At 36.7% G+C, this 25,352-nt stretch overlaps 1 protein-coding gene across 1 annotated transcript in view; it reads left to right on the top strand.

Moving 5' to 3' along the window:
* Positions 1-14,236, top strand: part of LOC136881269 (uncharacterized) — a 70,952-nt gene extending 56,716 nt beyond the window's left edge. The window contains exons 9-10 of the mRNA XM_067154040.2: positions 2,456-3,514; positions 11,419-14,236. Of these exons, the coding sequence (XP_067010141.2) occupies positions 2,456-3,465 (1,010 nt within the window). The 3' untranslated portion in view covers positions 3,466-3,514; positions 11,419-14,236. The remainder of the gene's footprint in view (positions 1-2,455; positions 3,515-11,418) is intronic.
* Positions 14,237-25,352: the final 11,116 nt, after the last annotated feature.

Raw genomic sequence — 25,352 nt, 5'->3', positions numbered from 1 at the left:
AGGTTCATAACAGTATTATTACATAAAATAAACTTCATTATAAAGCCCGTTTTGTCGTGAGTATACGTTGAATGAACATTGGAATGAACATTGTGCAATTCATTATCAAGCCTTCACAACATAACAGAATATTATATATTAACACATCACACAAAAAGGAAGAATTTTAATGCAAAGTTTTTACTGAATCATCCCATGTGGACAATTTTAATTTTAATGTCAACGGTATTCTTAAGTGCTGTGCTCAAAACAGTTCTGAATTCTTCACCATTTTAAATGACATATTCGGTTATCCGAATTATTTTAATGTGTTACTTTGTCCTTGTCCTTGTAGCTTTTTGTCAAAAGTTTTTATGGCTGATGATGTCTACAAGGTAGACGAAACATGTCCCAATATAATTAAAAATCATGTAAATATTTAGTTAATAAAGAATCTTGGTATTGTAAAGGTGGAACATTTGACCTAACCTTCAACGTTCATAACAGTAGTTGCCGATGAAGTGAAGAGTCCGTTACAATGGGCGAGAGTATCAGAAATTGCAGAACAAGTCTGAATCAGTTTTGGGAGCTGTCAAGCAATCATCACAAATGACCTACAGTTTCGTAAAGTGTGTTCCCGATGGGTCCCTCGCCTTTTGACTGAAAATCTGTTTCCAAGCTACAGGAAATGCACTGGACTACACTTGATCATCCTCCCTACAGCCCGAACTTAATGCCCTGCGATTTCCATTTGTTCGGACCGCTTAAAGAAGCTCTAGGAGAGCAACGATTTGAGGAAGACGAGAGTGTGGAAGACTTCGTGCGCAACTGGCTGGTGACAAGACCCTGTTCATTTTACGATGAGGGCATTAAAAAGCTGCCCATACACTGGGACAAATGCATTTCCAAAGCAGAAAACTATGTGGAAAACTAAAGTGTAATTGCCTTGTGTTTTTCAACAAATGAATTTAAATAAAAAATAAAATCCCGTTTATATTTGATCCCCCTTCGTTACTCCTAAACCATACATGTAAATGACATACTGTAAATGATATTTTTATCTTAAGATTATTGAGTTGAATGAATATTTGTTTTGATAATGATTGTTAATCTCAAAATATGGTTTTTAGCCCATTGAGGCAGACATTGTTGGCAGAATGAATACACCCTGGAGCAGGAATTATTTTAAAGGAAATTTCTGTTTACAACTTTCTGCAAAAAAAATCGTATTTAGGGAACTTTCAAAACATGAAAAGAAAATTAATATGATAAAATACAGATCATTGCATGTTAAAACATATTTTCCAGTCTCTTTAGTAGTTCAGGTGTGAGTGGTATGTGTCTGATTTCAGTCTACTTCTGTTATGATGGTTGCTATGGTGATCATGAAAATAAAATCATGACCTAGAAATTCTGATACGTCAATAACAGTAGGATTATTTCCTAGCCTCCGTAACACACTAGCTTCACTCCGCGAACTGCAGAACATGGAATATGTTTTATTTTGTTATTGTCCTGCATCCTTATCCAGTCCGTTGGTACATGCACGTCACATTTATCTTCTCTTTGCTCCTCTTCCTCCACTTCATTTACGACACTGTTCAATTCGTCATCATCAGAACTAGAACTTATACTACTCACTTCACTGTTACTTTCATCGAAAGAATTATAATTATCATCACTTTCAAGTAAAGATTCGATTTCTTTTTCTTTCAGCTGCTGACGAGCAGCCGTGTTTGTTTACTTGTGTCAGAGTCGAAGACTAACCACTTAAAAATATCAAATGACACCAAACTATCGTCGATTATCGATATATATATCCAAAGAAAGTGAAAAGAGAACTCACTCACACATATACAGAGTCACAACTATCTCCGTCTATTGTGGATTTGGTTAAATTGCATTGTAATGCATGAACACAGAACAGTTCTGTGGTTCTGCCTTACGTCCATAGAAATGGTTCCTTGACTCTGTACCAACGGGTTAATTTTAAGGGTTTTTAAAATTGCAAACTATAACATAAAAATGCTTATTGAAGGCTACCTTTTACAGAAATGTATATACTGTCATGGATTTCTTTGTGGAATTGCATATGCTCAACAATTCTTTGACACATACTTGCAGTCTATTTTTGACATTTTAGGCAATAAGCCCAGAAATTCCTTGGATGGCCAATTTTACCTTGACTTCCTTCACTAAAATAGCCTCTGCTTTGCTCCTTTATGTCATAGATCAATGTTTCCCACACCTAAGCCGTTTTTGGTAAATGCTCTATGCATTGGTGATGGCTGCATCAAAATCCATTTGGCAGTTCTGGAGATTAGCATGTGCAAACATAATCAACTACTGGGAATTATATTTTGTAATATGTAAAGATGAAATGAATCACATAATAATCTTTGCTTTCTCCCATTTTCCCACATTGAAAAGAATTGTTATACAGAGATAATTAATTCAGATGTTTTTTATCTTTCAGTTAACACGAGGACTGCTATTGGATCGGGTAGAGTTGGACCTCGCCAGAAAGTACGTCTGAGCTATAGCAGTCAGTCAGAAGATGAGATAACTCACCCGAGTTCTCATCAGCCTCGGACTGTAAAGTACAGCCAGCCCAAAACAAACCTCAATCCAAAGTTTATGGTTACTACCTCGGAGAGATCACAATGTAATTTAGCATCAGCCAAACCACCTCATCCTCCATTAGTTGAACAACGTGTATTTGCTAAAGCACGCAGGTCCAAACAGCTTCGTTCTAGCAAGAAAATTGAAATTAATAAGTATCCTGATCACAGTACTGAAAGTCAGTCCGGCACTGATTCTGCTAATGAACACACAAAAGCAGAAATATCTGGTGGTCATGCTGTAAGGGAAAATGAATCTGATGATGACGGAGATGACTCTTGGGAAGATGTAGCCACAACTAGTGGCAATGAAAGCATGTCAACAGAGGATTCAACTCCTATCAAGAAAATGCTCCCCATTGAAGATGAAAGTGCAGAAAGTAAAAACTGCCCTGAAGAACTTGAAAATAGTGTGTGTGGGGATGAAACTATGACAGTCATTGTTGAACAAACTGGTGTACTGGCTTCTGAAAGTACACAACTGGAAACTCCTCTTTCCAATGATAAAGCAGAGGAATTCTGTGAGAAAGGTAGCTTTGAGCCTTCTGAAAAGCATGATACTTCTTCTGAGGCTAAGACCATTTCTGTGGAAGAAGGCAAAAATATTGATAATTGTGAAGGGAGACCAGTTGATTCGAAATCGACTCCTGTTGCTGGAGATAATGAAAAAGAGTGTTTAGAAGTGGAAGAGGATGGTAATTCTAATGAACAGAAACTAGATAACGATACCATTTTGTCTGAAGAAGTTCCCAAGATCATGGAACACAAAGAGTTGAATGTGGTGACTGAGGATAGCTCCAATACTGAAAATCAAATGGATTCAAACATATTAACAGAGCAGAACAGTAAAACAGAATTAACATAGGAGGAGGACAGGAACAGTTCATCTGTTGGATGTAAAACTTCCACTCAAGGTAGGTGACAAATAGATGTATTTTAAAAATAATTTTTATTACCTTTTCATCATGTATTGCCCTAACTTAGGCTGATCTCTTCTCTTCTGTGCCATTCTTCTAACGGTCTGAATTCTTGTAGATTTTTGTCTTGAAGTAGTATGTCTGCATTTTAGCTTTCCTACCATAAAGTGGCAGTGATAGACCTATTCATTGCTATTTTTGGGACATTTGACCAATATAATATGACATTCTTCACCTGTTTCTGTTTCCAGCCTTGTGTTATACAGTATTCACTCATATAATATTTACATCACTATTTTGAAGTGCTTGCCGTAGATAATTCATTTTCTCAAGTAATTTTTGCATTTCGAAATAATTCTGATTAGTTGTAACATTCAAGATAACAAATCCAATATTTGCATTTACTGGCAACAATCACAGTCACTCTACAATTCATACTGCTGAAAAGTGACTTTTTTGTTTTGTTTTTGTGCATGACTAAGTGGATAACAATAACAATCAAAGTCATGAATGTACAAAATAAATCTCCCAGAAAGAAAAGAAAAGGATAAAAAACTTGTTTGGGGTTAGTAGCTGATCTCTGCCATTGTTATGCAACAGATAATAGTTTCACGAGCGTCTTTGCTATTGTGTTCTAGGATGAAAATGGGTGATTTGCGAGAGACTGGCAGCAAATATAACAGTTCTGTTAATGAGCAAAGGCTGGTTTTAAATTTTGCGTATGGTAATACAGTGGAACCTCAATTTTCCTTTCCCGGAAACTATGTTTTCTTGGATTACTCGTTCAGATTACGTGGTCCCGTGAGCATCCTAATTAAATCACATTGTAAAAATTCTGCATTATCCATTCCTCGAAGAAACGATTTCCCAGGTCAACCGTTCAGAAATTTCAGTCCCATCAACGCTAAGTCCTTGATAAAGCGTTTTTCAAGAAACTGTATCTCAAAAAAGGACGGCTATATCCTACATGTGGATCTTGGCGTTAACGTCCCGTCATTGTGATAATTAGAGAAAGTACTTCACTGGTAAAGCGACCGGCTGTGAACTTGCATAAGGGACCATTTTAGCGTCGCATTCGGGTGGTATTGTTTAGAGAATGCTTGGAAATCATAAAGCAGAGAGTGGTCGCAGCAATTGGAAGAAGACAGAGTGCATTTTGGCAGCTTGACTTGAAGACGGAACGAGTTTCGTCAAGTGTTCATTCTTGTAAAATTTCTACATTATGTCCAGGGATGTTTTTAAATTCGATTGTATTGCCGAACACTTCTTGTTCTCTTCTCCTCTGTGCCATTCTTCTAACAGTCTGAATTCTTGTAGATTTTTGTCTTGAAGTAATATGTCTGCATTTTAGCTTTCCTACCATAATGTGGCAGTGATAGACCTATTCATTGCTATTTTTGGGACATTTGACCAATATAACCAGTATAACATAACATTCTTCACCTGTTTTCGTTTTCAGCCTTGTGTTATACAGTATTTACTGATATAATATTTACACCACTATCTTGAAGTGTTTGCTTTAGATAATTCATTTTCTCAAGTGATTTTTGCATTTAGAAATAGTTCTGATTAGTTGTAACATTCAAGAGAACAAATCCAATACAGTAGAAGTCCGTTATAGCGAGAATTCAAAACGGCGAAAAATTTACTCGCTATAGCGGATTGTCGTTATATCCGATTTTTTTGTAAAAATCGGGAAAACCCCCAATCACATTAAAGTCAGTATGAAATGGCGATCAGTTTGTTAAAAACTTGCGTTTTCGCGGATAATATCCACTATACGGCTTACTTGCTTGTTATTTTTCGAAATCCGATACTACATGAAAGTGTGTGTTTAATTTCATTCGGAAAAAAATATATTACCGTATTTCTCCGAATCCAAAACAACCCCCACTTTTTCCTTCAAAATTTTTTAATGAGGCTTAAAAGTGCTTTGTAAAATCATATGAATGTCTTTCTTAGAGAGTACGCATTTTTAGACTATTTGTAGGCGTTGAACATTGGCTTTAGTTATGTCGTATTTTTTGCGGCTGTACAATTATGCTTTATTTCAGCGGGTTTAATAACCATTAACTTTAAATTGGCATCATAAGGTCGAAGGGATCTCGCTGAAAATTTACCGGCAAATACACATTCCATGCGTCTCTATACACTACGATGATCCATCAGGAAAATATTCTTGCTTACTATAAAACTGTTACTTTCACTCAGCGTCAGATATAACTGGCTGCCGTTACACGCTCATCTTGCTTGCCGGATTTGGCCAACTTCAGCGGCTAGCGACGTATAGGTCTTAATCGCGGACTTTGAAAGTCAACAAATGAGTTTATTGCGACGCGGTATGGCAATTCCGCTGTTGCATTTTTGTGCACATACCTCACAATTTCATCTTCAGCTTCTTTAAAGCGTCCTTGTTGCGGGCCACTGAATACATTTTTTGTGCAGTACGCATTGTTAAGCTATCTTTGTCTTCACAGTAACGCCGGATATTGACTTTAGTTAAGCATATGCCGTATTTTCTTGTGGCTGCACAAGTATTATACATTTCCGAGTGTTTAATAGCCATTAACTTAAAATTGGCATCATGACATCAACGAGAACCCGTTGAAAATTTGCCGGCAATACCTGTTCCACATATCTTTACAATACGACGATCCATCACGGAAATATTCCTGCTGTCCATAAAAATTAATTTTACTAAGTGCCAGGTACAGCAGACGCGATATAACTCTGGTACTGAGTAGCCATGGCCTTTCTAAGAATTCGAAGGCTCGCGAGTTTTGATGCCATTCTTCAAATTTAAGAAACGTTTTTGTAGAGGATAATAGAATGTCATTCTCTATTCGCTATTTCCCGAGATCCAGTGATGTTACACACAGGCACTGTACAACCGGTCGCCGCGGCTAGCGATGTATGATAAAGCGGCGGTCGTTTCTTGTCATCGAGTTTTGTCTGCGCGCGCGGCAGGGTGAAAAGAAACAGCGTGGTTACTGCGGTAATTGCCAGTGGTGTTCATTACTATCAGGCCGCGAATGCAAAACGACCCTTGATTTTTAACATGAGATTCTGAGAAAAAACGTCGTCTTGGATTCGAAGAAATACGGTATCGCTCCAGAGGCTTCCGTGGCAAACATTTCAGTTTTCTTCTTCAAACGGCTTCACGTAACCTAACCGTATATGTACCTATCATGAAAACCTATCTGAAATGCATGTAGAGAAATGGTAACCCCTCGATAAAAATTGACGTACCGGTCGAGTTGGCCGTGCGGTTAGGAGCGCGCAGCTGTGAGCTTGCATCCGGGAGATAGTGGGTTCGAATCCCACTGTCGGCAGCCCTGAAGATGGTTTTCTGTGGTTTCCCATTTTCACACTAGGCAATTGCTGGACCTGTACCTTAATTAAGGCCACGGCTGTTTCCTTCCCAATCCTAGGCCTTTCCTATCCCATCGTCACCATAAGACCTATCTGTGCCGGTGCAACGTAAAGAAAATAGCAATAAAATTGACATGGGAATAGCTTTCCGAAATTTAAGTAGACGCGAGAAAATATAAACTATCCTCTGAAATCAGTGATCCACCTTGCCATATCTTGAGGTGTATCACATTCTTACTTAATTTCAGTATACGCTATACCATTAAAATTAAGAGATCGTTTACTTCAGCCTTTATTTTTAATCAGTTAACAGCTGCTATCGGCCACGTTATTTTACACATTTATTACGAAAACATGTTATCCTCTTTCATTTCAAATTTCCTTTAGAGAACAGCAGTCGATGGGTATTACTAATCGACTCCAATAACACCTTCGAATGTTGAAGAGAGAGCTCCCAAATGCAATTAGCGCGAAAACTATACTGTACTGAAGATGATCGATCGCCCTTTGTGGCAAACGTTTCAATTTTGTTATTCAAATAGTGTCACCTATCCTAACATAACTGTACTAACCTATATGTATGATGATTACATACTTCAAACGCCTGTAGAGAACCTACTCGTCATAAATTTACATGATAATAGCCTTTCCGTAATTTAACGGACGCGAGAAAATATAAACTAACCTCGTAATCAATGACGCACTCTGCCATATCTTGCGGTGTAGGCCTATCTCATTCTTACTTCATTTCGGTATTTAGCATTAAAATTAAGCGATTATCTTTAACGAGTTAACAACGGTTATCGGACACGTTATTTACGCATTTATTACGAAAACATGTTCTCTTTCATTTTCCTTGCGGAAGAGCAGTCGACGGGTATTACTAATCGATTCCGACATTGCCTTCGAATGTTAAAAATTAAATAACTGGAAAGGAGGTTCAACCTATTCAATACTCAAAGGAAAGAAACGTAGCAATCACATTTCTATTTAAATGGGACCGGTTTCGACCTTAGTCTAGGTCATCATCAGCCATAAAAACATATAAAATATTTATGAATGTTGGAGGTCAGTTCCACACTCTGTTAGGCACAAAGACACGAAACCACATTCTGTCCTGCATAAAGTCACAACACTACTAATCAACATACGAAGATCAAAAAGGCTTGAATTCGCAGACGAACAGATCTGTAGTAGAAAGCTGCCAGCTCCCGGTGACCAGCGCGGCACACTCAAGGTCACGCACTGCGGCCAAACACCAAAGTAGAGTGGAGAACGTTTTGAAGGTCCAGAACCTGTCACGGCTGCGGGAAGCCAATTAGGTATATAAAAATATACGACGCCAATTAGTATAACTGAATGAGCACCCGTACTCCAGATAAGTTCTTGGTAAACAGCTCCTTTTGTTATCACTAATATCAATTTTCTGGAACACCAAATTCTCTCTCCATAGCCTGATCCCAGTTTCTTTCCGCAAACAGTACAGTGGAACTTTGATTCTTCGTTTTTGGAGGGACGACAAAAAACAAAACTTACAACAGGGAAAACAGAAAATCCGGGAACGAATGGAAACCAACAATGTGGCTAAATGTCACAGATATGAAATATGTATAATTATAATCTTACAAACACTCCTAAACCAAACTAAACTACAGCCCCAATGGGCCTTCGCCTACCAAACGACCGTTGCTCAGCCCGAAGGCCTGCAGATTACAAGGTGACGCATGGCCAGAGTGACGAATCCTCTCGGTCATTGTTCCTGGCTTTCTAGACTGGGGTCGCCATCTCACCGTTAGATGGCTCCTCAATTAACCCTTACCCCTCATCTGTCAGGTGAGGCCAGAAATTACGATATTCCCTTTCCGGTCGCGTGTCGAGCGAGGCCCGACATGGCATTGTATCGTCCATAACTCGTCTGCGTCTCTTACCCGACAAAAAAGACAATGCTATTAAATTAGAGTTTTTCAATTATTTTTTACCAATAACAGCTGTTAGTTCCTGCAAAAGTTTTTGCCGTGTATATCGATCAAAAAGTGGGAAATTTCTGCATTACGCTCGTTCTGCTGTCCAAATCTCTGTTGCCACTGATGACGCAATAGTGGAGGAATCTAAGCCGAAAAGTGAAATCTAAGGAAAGGGTTTCCATAATCATTTTAAATTGATGAACTGCTATACTGTATGCAAAATTGCCATAAAACCTAAGATTATTTTATGGTATTTGCATTTATTTCAGGTTACCAAACATTGCAAGAGTGCCAATGATGCTTTTGAGTTTACTGTTTTTAATAATACAGTATATGCGCTTGTACAAATATAAGTATGTTGCCATAAAGTGTATTACTATAACATATAATGCACTATGTATTTTTTCCTTGCATAATTTACACAGCCTTATCAGGATAGGAATTAACCCCCCCCCCCCCCCAAAAAAAAAAAATACAACAGCAAATAAAGTATTTTGTTATGTTCAGCTGTTGGTATAGATTGGGAACAAAATGGAAAGGGAACAAACAGAAGAGACAAGGGAGAATAGGAACGTGCAAACAGGGTCAACATTACAAGAAGCTAGTGTGAACGAAAGGAGCTTTGGGAAGAGGGACACAAACACAGCAATACTGAAGGGCAAGGATAAACTCCACACTATGGTCTTTATATGTGGGCTATAAAAGAAAGAAAAAAATATTGGAAAAGGAGTAACAAATCTAGGGAAGAAAGTGACAATCTTAATACTTGGCAATCAGCAGAGTATTTTTATACAGTGTAAGTAAGTGTGTATTGATGTAATAAACATAAACCAAAGAGTTGAAGAAATTTCATGAAATGAAGTCAAGTTAACCCACCAAGATATGAAATATTAAAGAGAGTATATAAATGAAACTGCATGGGTGTGATATTTTATTTTAAATATCTTGCATATATAGAACAGGATTCAGACTGCAGCTATCTGGGAGATGTTCTGAGCTACCAAAGTTTTGCTCAAAATGTGTTGGGTATACAGGTGAAGATACCAAATTGAAATTTGACCAAAACGAGAGACATGTTATGCGATATCCCAGAAGTTAGTTTTAGAAAGAGATTTTGTGGTAACATTAGCCTACCCATGGGAGGACTGATATAGTAGAATTGAATAGGATGCAGCAGTTGCACTAAGGGCCGGTTGCATAAAAGTTAATCTGAGTTCAACCACCCGAAACTGATCTCCAGTCAAGCTGAACTTAGAATTTTGGTTGTATAAACATTAATCCAAGATCATGTCTTCTTGATGGAAGATCAAATCTGACTGGTGAATTTTCTCAGATTAACCTCGTTGAACTAAGTTCAGCAGAAGGAATATAATTATTATTTTTGTGAGAAATAAATCTGTTTAGGTGTCTGTGACATAATAACAAAGAAAAATAATAAATAGGCCTACTGTTGATTAAAGTCAAATGTTAAGTAGGCCTAATGCTAATTGTAATTATTTGAACAATAATCCTACTATTAACAAGTTGTTTGTTCTCCACTGTTTTGTGCTTAGGGCCTATAGGTTATGCTATTTTCAGATTACTCTGATGTTTCATCCGAGAATGGAGAGTTTGAACTCCAAAGAGCTCCTCGTGTGTTTCAACATAGAAGGAATCCCTTGTTAGAACTAAATGATCGACAATTTAAAATACGGTTTCGATTAGGAAAACGTGTAGTTGAAGAACTAGAACAAAGATTACATCTACAAATAAGGACACAAACTAAATGAAATCATGCACTGAATCCAATGTTCATGATCCTTCTCACACTAAAGATTTTACGCAACTGGAAGCTTCCAAATAGTAATTGGAGATGTATTCAATGTAAATAAAGGAACTGCAAGTAGGACTATACACAAAGTCACTAGAGAGATTGCAGCTCTAAAACCTCAATTCATCAAGATGCCTGCTGAGGAGGGTGAAGTAAGAAGGACATATCTTTTTCCTCTTTCTTAAAATTTGCAGTACGCGTCTTCTTGTTACTCATCTTTCTTCTCCATTTTGCGGCTTTGTTTACGTATCGCAGACAAATGAATGTCGAATGGCGTCGAGAATTGTCGATCGTTTCTATCTAAATCGCATGTTCGATACAACTCGATTCGATACAATCGCAATTATCTCTCTTGTTTAGCGATGTTGCCAACTCTGTTTCGTCGACCTTAGATCAAAATTGAACTTGGTTCAGTGATCTCAGATTAGTGTTATACAACTCACACAGAGAAAAGAACGATCAAAACTGAACTACAGTTAGCGATTTTTATGCAACCGGCCCTAAGAGGAATATAATAATTAGGACGGAATGGAGACTTGACAAAAAGTCTTTGTATTAATGATCCAAACGACTTCATTCTCTAAGTCTGTTTCCTACAATTTTATATTGTTAGCTTTTCTTACCTGAGCATTTATGTCTCGTATAATAGTTTTGGTTATTGCAGTAGTAAACGTGTGGAACTTTCTTGTTGGTTATGACAAACACTATTCTTAGTACTTTTTGTCTTATGTTTTGTTTTTCTTTGACCCCCCCAGATCCAGTCGGGTACTACAGACTTCTTGCCGTCATCAGAATAGTGTGCACTGAAGATGGTGCTGTGATGAATTAATTTGGTAATTCATTACAACTCTCATCACCAGTTATTTCTGCTGGTGGTCACAAAACAATGGTTCTGTTACTTCTCTCAGAAGAGAGTACGAGAGTGTCTGTATGTTGTCCTAAAACATACAATTGGCCAATTAAGTCTTCCTATGCAGATTTCAATATTTATTTCACATTTACTTATCTTTCATTTTAGGTCATGATGAAGGTAACCATGTGGAATTCTTATTTCTCACATGGTGGTCTTGAATTTCTCGTTCTGCATGAATTAAGGAAATGAAATGGCAGGCATTCACCGAGTACGCTGTGATACACCAACTATTGCTGCTCAGTATGCAAGCCCAAATAATATTTTATATTAACTTTAAAGATTAATTTATTTTAATTATACAGACTATATTTATATACTTTATTATGTTAATTTTTTTATTTAGTCTTCCTGCTTAATTTACTTTTGTTAGTATATGTGACCAGGAAGCAGGTTTTATACATATATCTTGTGTTGACATGAAGGGAAAAAAAAGAAAAAAAAAAGAAAAGAAAGAGGCTGCTTTTCTTGGTAACAGAGGTACACAGTTCTTCAAGGCATGGCCAGAATAATTTTTTTTTTAGATATGTGTTACCATTTGATGGTGCTATTTATAATTTGGAAAATGTACTTCAAAAGTTCTTGTACATTAGTGTTATAACAATAGATACGACAGTCTAAACCTATCTGGTGCCATAAAAGCTCCCTGAAGTCAAGAGAATTGTTCAAATATCATGGAACTCTACACAGCTGTTGGAAGAACCTTTCTTTCTTCTTCTACTCCTTCACGTGCCAAATCCAGTCTCCCTCCCCCAGACGTTGGTAGTATGTGTGGCGATAGATCTCCTCTCTTGCAATAGATGGAAGAGCCGTTGGGTGCTGTTGATCCCCGTGTATTCTTTGATATCGTCCAGTTAGGTTATTCTCTTGTGACCGACATCATGCTTGCCCTTAATTTTTCCTTACACTGTACTGTAATATTAGCTGTAGAAGACAAAATTTGTACCCTTTCATAATATGCCCAAAGTACTCCTTATTTTGTGCTGCTTAATCAAAGACTAACGTTCGCGACCTGATTTTGTTCAGTGTTTCTCATACATTGTGTCTGTGATATACAAAGCATTCTTCGGTGGATCCACATTTCAGAAGCTTCCGGTTGCATTATGGAGTTAATTAGGAGTACCGACCATTGGTAACTTTTAACAACTTGTCTACATACTTTCAAACTGTGATTATTATTACAGAACAGGCTTTTCATCTTGTTGAAGCTAGTTCTTGCTGCTTCAATTCTGCGATGAATTTCTTGCTGAGGGTTCAGTTTTTCTGTGATCCTGCAATGTAAGTCTCTAAAAGAAATTTTCCTTTCAATATTCTGGCCCTTTTAACTACAACAAAATGTCTTAAAGTAGTTGACGACTAAATACGATGAAGTTTGTGTTTCTTTGCTTCATTGATGTTTTCAATCTCATTTCATTCCAGTTTCTTTGTTCAGTAGAGATTGCAAGTCCTTAAGATTGTCAGATACAAGCATCGTATCGTCTGTGTTCCGTAACAAATCTATTACTGTACCATTGATCTTCATACCAGCTTCTGAATCCACGGGAACTTCCTTTAATATTCAATCTAAATATAAGTTAAAGAGTAGCATATTGAAAGTTACAACAATAAAGAAGTATGATCAATTTTATTGAACTATTTGTATGACTGCTATGGAAGATGATAATTATACATGAAGCTGCTGAACATATTTCACATCTGAATTTTTTTTTAAAGTGTGATTTAACTGCCAGTGACTGAAATGGAATTATGAGGAAAATGATACATGACTACAGTCTGATAAATGAGCATTAGGTCTCAAATCAGGATAATATGTTTTCTTCCTGGACTTTTTTTCTCCAGTTTTATTAAGGTTGGAATTTGATTTGGATTTGGCCCAGTTTTATGGTCGTACACCCTTCCTGATGCCAATCCTATATGGAAGGATGTATTCACTATTTTGTGTTTCTGTGGTGGTTGGTAGTGTGATATGTTGTATATAGATGAAGAGAAGTGTATTAAGACAAACACAAACAGTGTGTCCCTGAGCCAGAAGAGTTAACCATATGCAGTTGTAAATCCCTGGTCCACCTAAGAATTGAACCCAAGTCCTTTGAACCAAAGATTATTGTGCTGACTAATCAGCAAAAGCCAAACAGCTCAGTTCTAAAACAAAGTCCATTTTGAGTGTACTACGTTACTATAACAACTTAGCGGTTAGAAATGTACGACCACCAAAAGAGATGACAGTAAATTTCAACCTGCAGAAATGATTTTTTTTTTTAAGAAATTGGCTCAGAAACTAAGGATAGACAAAGTGAAAAATGAGGAGATAAGTGAAGAACTTGAAGTATGCCAACATTTAAAGGAAACTGTAACGTGGACAATCATTTGGAAATGTTAAATATATGGAAGAACAAAGAGTTACAAAACAGCGGCTGCACATTGGGAGGTTGGTGGAAAGAAGCCCATTGTAAGACTGGGAAGAGATGTTGGAGGGGTGGCTGAGATGGGAGTCCCTAGAGAGTAATTATACGGAAAGACTGAAATAGAGAGTGCTTTTGAACCACACTTGGGACACTGGAGTGGGAAAATCAAATCATATATAAAAGATTGCAAAAATCATCTTAGTCTTCAGTTTTCTGAATCGGGTGAGTTGAAAGAACGCATAATAAGAGAACCACAATGACAGATCAGTGTGGAAAGAGGGGTGGGGTGGGGGGGATAGAAATAAAACAGAAAAGAATAAGGACAATCTCACATCTTTATATGTAGCAGTCTTCAAATAGATTGGCTCACTTCTCATCAATCCCTGTTCTCCTACATCCATCTCTTCTCAGCCCGCCCCCCAATGAGCTTGTTTGTGGTTCCCAGCTTCATCACGAGGGTGGACTTCAGCATTCATTGACAGGCCATCCTGATAGATCTTCAGTCTTGATGCAAGAAGTGTAGGATAAGAAAAAAAACTGGATAAACACAGGAAAAATAAAGATCTATGTAGGTGGTAAAAGACTAGGAACATAGGGCAAAAGAGAGAGAGAGAAAGAAAGAAAGAAAAGCTAGTAAATTAATGTTCCCTGGACACAGCAAGGGATAGGTGGTGGAACAGAGAAGCTATTTCACAGGGAGAAAGGGAATCAAATGCATTTCCAGGATACATGCAAACAGCTTATGATCGGATGAAACTGATACTATGTGAAACCATTAGAGAGTACCCGTGTTTTCATATATCTGTACCTGATGTAATGGGTATTCAGGTAACCACCATAATGGATACCCAGGTACTCAGTTATCTGGGTCTTGTCATCAGCCCTACTCCGAACCCAAGTCTAGTACGCTGACTGCTCGTCAAAGAGCTGGACAACATAAGAGATTTAAACGAATGGGAAACTTTTATTCTCATATTTATTTTTGCTCCTTCTCTTCTTGGACATCATGAATTGATACTATTCTTCTTATGGTTCTCCACAGTTTTGAAAGGAAAGGGAGCTTGCTGAATAATGTAGCAGTTGCAGTTGGTAACACATATTAAAACATAGTACTTGAAGATGTAAGTTGCACCTTTGCAGTTGGAATACAATAATTTATTGCTTGTAGATTCTCAGGGGCAAGTTTTGAGCAGTCATTATACAGTTAAGTAATGAAATACAGAAATATCTGCACATTTCATTCTATCTGTATTTCACTACCAAATACTTCTTTTTAATCAGCTGACTAGGCACTCGCCTTCTTCATGCAAGGTTGTGGGTTTAAATCCAGGTACAGTTGATTGACATTTATGTGTATATAAATGTAAGAGACTTACATCAGGAGATAACTGGCATTAAACTACCAGAATTTGGTTGATGTTCATCTCCTAATGGGCACACTTCATCTATTAACACATTGAGGTCGAAGGCCGTACGCTGTATGGGCTGTGTCATTTATTGCAGAGAACGAAGCCCGCACAGTGTACATTCTATGGTTTTCATTGTTGTTACTAAAAAACAAATATACTTTGTGCATTGGTCGGCACTGCAGTATAAGAATTGGTTCATATAGTTCTCAAGAAGGAAAACAAAAAAAAAGGCAGCTAACTACTGTTCTTTACACTTCATATTCTTCCTTTGAAATCGTGTCAGAGCTGTGTCAACTCGACAGTAGTGTGCACATAACCATGGCCGCACACGAACGTAGACTGAACAATAGTGATTTATACTAACTGAACTGATCTAACAGATCACACACAATATTTATGTACTAATTATTACATAGATGTATCTCTTGTACAAACAATTCTGAATGGCCTAAAAACCAAATAAGCACAATATCAGCCATATTTTATTAGTTAAGGTTATACGTTGAACTTTTTTAGAAAATGAAAATCCTACTCATTTCAAACCACTATTTCCATGGTAAGGGATCTATCTGTTGTATGACAGTCTTTACAGATATGAAGTAGAAAATATGAACTCAAATATAGTGAAATAAACAGTTACCTAAGTTCAAAACTAATACAGTATTTCATATAAAAATCTGAAGTTCATGAAAAATGACGAGTCCAGCAGATTACAATGTATGAAAGTGAGCAAGACCTCAATGTGTTAAGACTCATAACTGAAAGGATGTTGTTGTTGTTGTTGTTAGTATTGAGTAGATTTTGTTTCTAATTTATTGTTTTAAGAATGATTTTCTGTAACAATATTTTTGTTAGATGAATCTCTTGTTGTAGATTTTGTTTTTGTGAAATAACTAATTTAGCAAAATCTCTATATAATGCAATTTTTATGCCTAATACTGTCCAAATATTAGATATGTTATTTTTAATAATTTTATATTAGTACATTTCTAATGAATTTAAAAACTTTATAGGGTAGCTTTTTTAAATACTTTTTGTTGTTGTTTATGCTGACATATTTATTTTTCTTTAATTGTACCCTATTCTATAAGTACCTTGAACTCTATAGATGTTGTATTTTTTTAATGCTGGAATAATAAGACAATTGGTTAGTCCCTTGTGAAAAATAGTAGACATTTTGAATTCACATAAGTGGAGATATATAGCTCGTTACAAACTTACGGGATCCTGGATGTCAGTATTTGCTGAACTAATATTTAAAAATGGGTCTCTCTCTCTTTGTGTGACTTTTTGCAGTTGAAGATTGACTGTATAGACTCAGTTAAAAAATCGTCGGTAATAATTTTTCAAAACAAATTTATGGATTTGTTTAAAATGATTGAAACCATGTTTGGTGTCTGTGAACTCAACAGCAGGAAAACTGCTTGACTGATTTAACCAAAGTTCTTATTTAGTATCTGCTAATTCGAGAGTAAATATAATATGGTTTCGAAATCACAGATTGGACTGGAGGTGTACAAGAAAACCGAAACCGTTATTTTACTTTTCTGCAATAAATATTTATTTTAGAGGAACAAATTTACATGACCCATTTTCAACTTACTCTATAGCGTGTCAAATGGGAAGCATTTTTTTCTCCAGAGGTTACTCAGTATTGTCCAGCCAAGTATTTCACACAGACTGTAAACAAATATCCTTTAAGTTCCATTCATTTCTTAAAAACAAGTGTTATTAAAAATTCTGTTGAATTTCAAATGAACTTTGAATACACAACTGACCCTACAGTTGGAACTTTCACACAATTCATCACAGGGACTGGTTGGATAAGAAATACCATATTTACGCAAATAATCCCCGCATATTTTTTAAAAAACTTTGAGGCATGAAATTGGGGTGCAAGTTTTATTTGCTTCAAGGTTGGGAGCACGCTCCTGCTCACCTAGTTTTCGATGTTGAGTGTACAGTTATGTTTTGTGTGACCGCAGATGGAAGGAAACTGCTCCCATTTGTCATATTTAAACGGAAAACAACTTTTAATTTAAAACTGCCTTTACATTTAAAAAATGGTATTTTTCAAAGTAATTTAAATTCAAAATTTAATTCTCGTGTCACGATAGAATGCGTCTTCCGGAACGTGCAGGGGTAGCTTTCTGCACTTTCATTTCATTGTGTGGACTGTGTGTTTCATAGTTGCTAAGTTTGAGTGAAATTGTAATTCTTTTGCATTCAGTGTTTTAAGGAATGCCACAATATGACATAACAGGCAGTGTGCGGAGATGCAGAATCCGCGAACACTGGCGATGCCGACAGTTGGTGAAAAGCGTGGCTCATAATTATAATAAATTTGTATGCACCAAACAATATTGCCAATGCCTATGAAACTGCATCTTTCTTTTTTAATGCCGAGATCAAAGAGACTTATGGTTTTAAAGGTGATGGGGTCACTGTACTGTGTTGCAATACAGATAGAAGCGAAAGATTTCCTCCCCTTGCTATAGGAAAGTTCAATAAGCCATGATGTTTCCGTGCATGTACAAGGCATCTAAAATTGCAAACAGTACAGTAATTCAAAAAATAGAGCACTTGCACAGGGGAGCCAGCATAATTTGACCTCTTCTATGAATCGTGTTTTTTCTTTTGTTGCGTGAGATTATGTTTGTCAGTGACTTATCTAAGTGCATTATTTGAATAATGTAAATGCACCTTGTTTTCAGAAATAGTTCTTTCCGTTGTATTTGAAAGGTTACTGCATGCATTAACGGATTTTAGAATACATTGCGACACGGCAGGGGTTGGCATTTCTGAATTACGACAGAAAGTGCCATGGCGGAAAATCGTACAAGGATAGAGTTACTGTTCTGTGTTGTCATGCAGACGGAAGTGAGAGACCTCCTATGTACCATTCTCTTTACTTTGTACTTCCTCCCCTCGTCATAGGAATGTTCGATAAGCCACGAAGTTTTAAGGGCGTCAGTTACTTTCTGTGCAAGTACAAGGCATCTAAAAATGCAAATAGTACAGTAATTAAAAAAGTAGAGCACTTGCACAGGGGAGCCAGCATAATTTGTTCTCGTTTTTTAATCTTGTTTATTTCTTTCTTTCATTGCGTGAGGTTATGTTTGTCAGTGATTTATCCAAGTGCATTATTTGAATAACAGAGGTGCCAACTATTACAGATTGTCTGTAATTATTACAGATTTCACCTCACAATTACAGAATTACGGTCAAAGGGGAAATTATTACGGAAAAGGTGACATTATCAGGAAAAAATAATTTTCTGTGGAAAAAAGAAAAAAGGAAAAAGGCTCAAAAGGATTGAACATTTCTTCTAAATCGTCCTCATTTCAATGCTTGTAAGTTGGCAATGATATTTATTCAATCGTGACATACTTTTGTTACCCATAAGCGTTGTAAAATCCATTGTGAATGAAGGAGCTCAGGCGCTGCTCTTCTCCACTATTAATCCTTAAATAATGTTCTATTTACTGTGTTAAGTGTACCTGACAGTTGACAGAAAGATTGAGAAAGAAGTGAGGCCTACATTAAGCACATCTGCACTGGAATCGCTTATGGTTCAGAATTACATGTCATAAACCCCATGTTTTATCAGTATTGAAAGTTGTTATAACTTAAAATCTAATGAAAGTATTTATTAATACACCTATTCGCAGCTACTGCATGAGCAACAAGCTACAAGGAATGTTCTATCACAGAACTAACAGGTTGCATGCGGTTGTCATTGTGTAATATGATATACTTTCAGATAGATTGCTAGAGGGATGGGCAAAAGGGTGTCATTATCGAGAAGGGAGGAGCATGCTTTGGACTTGACTTGAGGAATTTTTCTTGGGGGTGGAGGGCTATTACTGGTAATCCACTTCAAAGGTTGGCACTTCTGGAATAATGTAAATGCACCTTGTTGGATACATTTTGAAAATAGTTCTTTTACATGGCATTTGAAAGGTTTAAACTGTGAATCAATGTTAATTGCATGCAGTAACGGGTCTTAGAATATTTTGTGATGCGGTAAGGGTTGGCATTTCTGAAGTACAAGTTGGCGGTTAATTCAAAATCATGTAATTCGAAGTCTGATTTTTGCATCCCAACGACTTCGAATTAACTAGGTTTTACTCTATCGCAAAAATGACATCTGAGTTTGCCGGTGTGTCTGTGTCAAGTGTTCACATTGCACGAAAAGTATTATCTACCATCGGTTGTGTTAATATCCGAGTAAAAAGAGATTGCGTGTGAAAAGTGTTTTAAACATGCGGTGTGATGATTTATAAGTAATTTAAAAGAGGATTCTAGTGTTACAAGAGACAACAAATCTTTCGATCTACAGGGAATCGAGCCTATTGCAAGTTCAGATTAATGAAATACTTAGGTCTACTTGCTAATTTTCATGGCAAATATATTTTATAGCAGTGATAATGTATTTTTATCATCTCAAATATGTTCAAGCAAAGCAGCTATATCTGTAAATTTACATGTTCATATTTGCGTAAAGGCCACGTGGACATCGCAGAGTGATATGAAATGTTTGTTTATGCCTACGTTACTCTTTCGATGAAAGGAATTTTTGTTAATTTCATTTATTTTTTTTAAATTGAGCCTTCCTAAAATTAGAGTGCGGGGATTATTCATGTAAATACGGTAGCATTACTAGCATTGCACATATCTTGTCACTTTCTTATTGTCAAAGCCAAAGATAAGACTGAGAGAGCTCTATGAAAGCAGTACCCTCATTCTAACTCACATCAGAAGATACACTGCACTGTAAACACTATCTCCCCAAACTACATACACTTGTTTTCCGAAAGAACCCCGCAAAAATGGTTGTAATCCATTTCTTCTTGTTATGCACTTCCTTTTCCACAGCTTGACCGAAATTCTGAGCTGAAGAATGCTAGATAAATAGCGAGTTGTGCATAAATGTCAAAGAAAGTAATAAAATTGGCCCGAGCTGTATTTACTTGGCAGCTCTGGAACTAAGCAGTCTTAGTGTAAAGAAGTTGTGTGTATTGATCCAAAGATTGATTGATTGGATTGCAGTCTATGATACGTATACTGTTAATAAATAGCATCAACTTGTAGTTTAAGTTTACGGTATTATTCAATTTAAATACTGATAATCTGCTATGTCTAGTCCTATACAGTGGTTAATTTTAATATACCTAATTACTGTGAAATGATTCTTAGTGTGCTTCCTCATATGTATTAATTCTCTACAGTTTGATGAATCATGAGCTGTAAAGATTTGTGTTCAGTGAAGAATTATTCTTTACTTGTGTTACCTGTGATTTATTTAAGTCTCATAGTTTCAAGTCATAGATAGTGAGAAGGAAGATATACAGTACTGTAATAGGACAAACATAGTGAAGAGAGAGAGAGAGAGAGAAGGACAAACATGAAAACACAAAAGGACACATCTACATACAGCGAGAGTTCAGTATATAATGCAACACTTTTTTTCTTTTAAAAGCAGGTTCCTTTCATTGACGATTCAAATATACCAGGTTATTCCCCAATCCTTTTGCTACAAAACCCTATTTTTGAACATAATCTCCGTTCAGTGTTACGGCCTTAGCCACCGTAATATGAGGGCCTGTATGCCTGCATGGTACCTCTTGACTGGTCGATGTTGGAACCAACGTCGTGCTGCATCGATAACTTCCCCATCATCCACGTAGTGCTTTCTGCGGAGTGGGCCAAACAGATAGAAGTCAGAAGGCGTGAGATCTGGGCTGTAGGTTGGCTGAGGAAGAACAGTCCACTGAAGTTTTGTGAGCTCCTGTCGGGTGCGCAGACTTGTGTGAAGTCTTATTATAAGCTATTAGTTTCATGTCCGTATTGATACTTGGTATTCACAATCACAAAGAATGGGTACTGTCCACCTAATGAACACTTTATTATATCTTGTTACTATAGTTGGTGTTTTTTTTATTTTTTATTATTGCAGAGGTCATCCTCAGCTGGTCATAAGATCTAAAGCTAACTTAACATATTTTTTAAAACATTACTAAATCTAATGAAGAATGTCGCATGATATGAGTGATAACATTAAAATGTACAATAGATAAAATATACAATTATATAATGTGTCCTCTGGTTTAAAAAACAAGCATCAATATTCTATGACATGTATATGTTGCATAAAATTCTGGTGTACTCTTCGTGATTAATAGATAATTTGGTGAAATACAATTTCTACACTTAAAATGTTTATAGTATTCTTGAGGTACACTTTGAAGTTTAATTTATATTGGTGAATCGTTGCATACGTTCGTTGGTATGTTTGTATTATGCATTCTAGAATATTCCAAGATATGGATGTTATAAAAACTAATAACACATAGTACATTAAAATGCAATATTTTATAACATAAAACGTTCACAGTATTCTTGCGGTACGCTTTGGAGTTATATTAATGTTGGTAAAGCATTATTTGCGTTCACAGGTATGTTTGTACCAAGCATTCTAGAATGTTCAACGATGTGAATTGTTTTTCTTGTGAGTTCATATAGTAGAGAGTGTTGGATGATTTACATCAAAATATTGTGGTGTGTCATTAGGTTTTTTGGTACATAGTAACAAGATACAATAAAGTATTGATTAGGTGGACGGTACCCATTCTTTGTGATTGTATGAAGTCTTGCGTTGTCGTGGAGAAGGAGAAGTTTGTTTGCATTTTTGTGGCTACGAACACGCTGAAGTTGTTTCTTCATTTTTCCGATAGTAGCACAATACAGTTCAGAGTTGATCTTTTCACCACGAGGTAGGACATCGAACGGAATAACCCTTCAGAGTCCCTTCAGAGTGATGATGAAACATGCCTCGCTCAACGACTCACCATGCTTTTGTCCACTGCCAAGTCTCTGTAGAGATTCTGCATGCACTTATCAATATCTGTGATGCCCTGGTTTTCCGCCAAAAGAAACTTGATAACTGCTATCTGTTTGGTACTCACCTCCGTTACAGAGACCATTTTGAAGGCTAGTTATAGCGCTGCCACCTATCGGAAATTAATAAAACTCTACAAGACGAAGCGGGAATATTCAAAGATGTCCCAAATTTAAATTTAAAAAAACAAAATTGGCTGAGAATTAACATGTGCTGCATTATATATTGAACACCCCTCGTACACTGCCATCTTCGAATAGATTGACTCTCTCCTCATCAATCCCAGTTCTTCCACATCAATCTCCTCTCAACCCTTGACAAGCTCGTTTCTGCACTTCCCAGCTTCATCAGGAGGGTCATTGAGAGACCACCTCCACAGATCTCCTGTCTTGATGCGGGAGGTGTGGGATAGGATTCCCTTCAGTTGTTTACCTTGTCTCTTCTTAATGATTTCAATGAATCAGATGGTAAATGAGATTTCTACTGTATATGTCGGGCATAACAGTTAAACAAGTAATTCCTCAAAATAGCAATAGAACCCTTATCAGCCACCAAGGACACCATGTTCATAAATTGATTGTCGAGTCTGAACAGCTCACCGAACTGTGCAAATATGAATGTTATTGTTCCTCTAACTCCTACCATAAGACATACTACTTCTGTAGATGTTAACTTATAATCAGAGTTGGGAAGTACTTGAGTAAAGGTGATTAAATTACTTGTAACGATTACGTTCTTAGTAAATTTAACTTGCAATCATTACTTTTTACAAAATGTTATTTATTCTTGTAATTTACTTCTTGAAATAAAATTGAAATAATTACTTTCTAGTAACTCCAGAAAACACTTTATGGTTAAACATACACTCAATATTTTAGTGTTATGGTATACCTTGTCAGATTTAGGCAGACTATCATTGTTGGAAGTACAAATAAATAAATTGATATATATCGCTTAAGTGGAAAAGGGAAAAATGATAATAATTTTTTCATTTCTATTACAAGAGAACCAGTAACTTCACCAGTTCTGGATGAGGTACTTTGTTACCTCTCGAATACTTTCAAAGACGTCATTATTATACTAACAATATTTTTAAAATTAAACACAGGTACCCTGTAGGGTGCCTTTCAGTAAATGCAGAGATAGCGAAGCTTAGTGATGTCAGTCTTGAGAACTAATTAATTTATTTGTAAAGTAAATGGCAAATTATTTGAAATGCTAAAATTGATTAACTCTTATAAAAATCATAGGGGCTGCCTGGCCGAGGCGGTAAAGGCGTGCTCGGTTCGCCCGGAAGGACGTGGGTTCAAATCCCCGTCAGGAAATCGTAAAATTTAAGAAACGACATTTCCACTTCCGGAGGTGCACATGGCCCTGTGGTTCACTCAGCCTACACAAAAAATGAGTACCAGGTTAATTCCTGGGGGCAAAGGCAGCCGGGCGTAGAGCTAACCACTCTACCCCATCAAGTGCTGAGGTTACGGATAGTGGAAGCCTTTACCTTCCACCCCTCCAAGGGCCTTCATGACCTGTATGGAGATGACTTTGCTTGCTTGCTTTGCTTATAAAAATCATGGAAAACAATCATTTTCAAAGTTCCTAGGTATCATGTTTAGTCTTGCCTAGTGTGATAATAGCCACTTAATGAATCTATGCTAAAAGTAGCATACACACAAAATGAAGTAATATATATATATTTTGTGAATTTTGTATTATACCAAAAAAAAGTCTGTGATTTCCCTTAAAGTAGTTGTAATTTTACTGATTACTTGAAAAACGAATTTGTAATTGAGTAAAATATTTCTCAGGTACAGATGTCGGTGGCTAGCTGTGCGTTTGGCCTTGGAAGCGTAGTGGTGGGAGATGGATCCGTGTCAAAGGCTTGCCTGTCAGATAACATTGACACGCATGGCAGTAGGTCCCTGCACACAGGCCATTGCTGCTTAGCTTGGCAAATATTTTATGTTGAAGTAGTATGCAGGAGGAGTGGGATGGGGAAGTGCACAGCTGGCTGCACTTACTGTAATGGTAATTTAGCCCAATTACTTTTTCTTGTACTCTTCCCATCACTGCTTATAATATTGAGTTTTGTGATCGTAGGCATTAAATTTCTTTGTGAATATCTGCTGGTTGGGTTTCAGAGCATCAGTTCTAACTGTAGGGTGAATTATAAAACCATAAGTTGTGCCTTTTGGAATGGCTGTCATATCTGTCCACTTTCAAGATCCATTGGGCACAAGTCCATGTACTTCCTCGTGTAATTTATATTGATGTTCCCTCGAGCTATCGGCGATCATGGTCCAAATACAGTGATACGTACCTCTAAGGACTTCACCATGTTTGCAGGCACCCAAGACATGTGCAGTTGTTTCTACCTCACTTTGGCAACGACCCGGCTGGTAATATGTTTACAAATGTGTGAGACCGTGTATTTAGACAAAAATGATGTGCAAAAATTAAAGTGCTGCTTCTGAAAGGAGTTTTTGATAAGAAAGTTTTCGAGAACTTCGGTGTTCTGTATTTTTTAGGCTTGAAACATGTATGGCGTTTAGTGAGTTAAATAAATAAAAAATTAACATTTTTTAATAGTATTGACAAGGCTGATTTTGATATATGACAGTGATTTTCGGTGGTGAATATATGAAGTCAGTACAGGCCAAAACAAATTAAACCACAATGGTTAAGTTAATAAATAGTGACTTTGACTCAAAGATCTGGATAGCAACTGTTATGGCTGATACATATCACTGTTTTATATTGTTGGAAATAATTGAGGAGGCTGTGGAGTGCAGGTTGAGATTATTAAATTCATTTATATCAACTTATACATAACTGCCTTTGACTTTCAACCTCAAATTAAGGTTTACATTATTTCCATAAGACATATACATAGGCAATATTTGATTTTAGGATTACTCAAAGTTGACTTGAACTTAGCAACCTATCAGTGCTTGATGGCTCATCTGCAGGTAATTCCAAAAAAATTTTGGTTTAAATAAAGAAGCAAATCGATCTTGTAGAGCGGCCAGACAGACTCAACAAACCTGTTTTTAGTAAACAATGT

This window comes from Anabrus simplex, chromosome 9 (assembly GCF_040414725.1).
Source record: "Anabrus simplex isolate iqAnaSimp1 chromosome 9, ASM4041472v1, whole genome shotgun sequence".
Taxonomy (NCBI): Eukaryota; Metazoa; Arthropoda; class Insecta; order Orthoptera; family Tettigoniidae; genus Anabrus; species Anabrus simplex.
The sequence above is the reverse complement of the archived record's forward strand: the minus strand, read 5'-3'. Positions and strand labels throughout refer to the sequence as shown.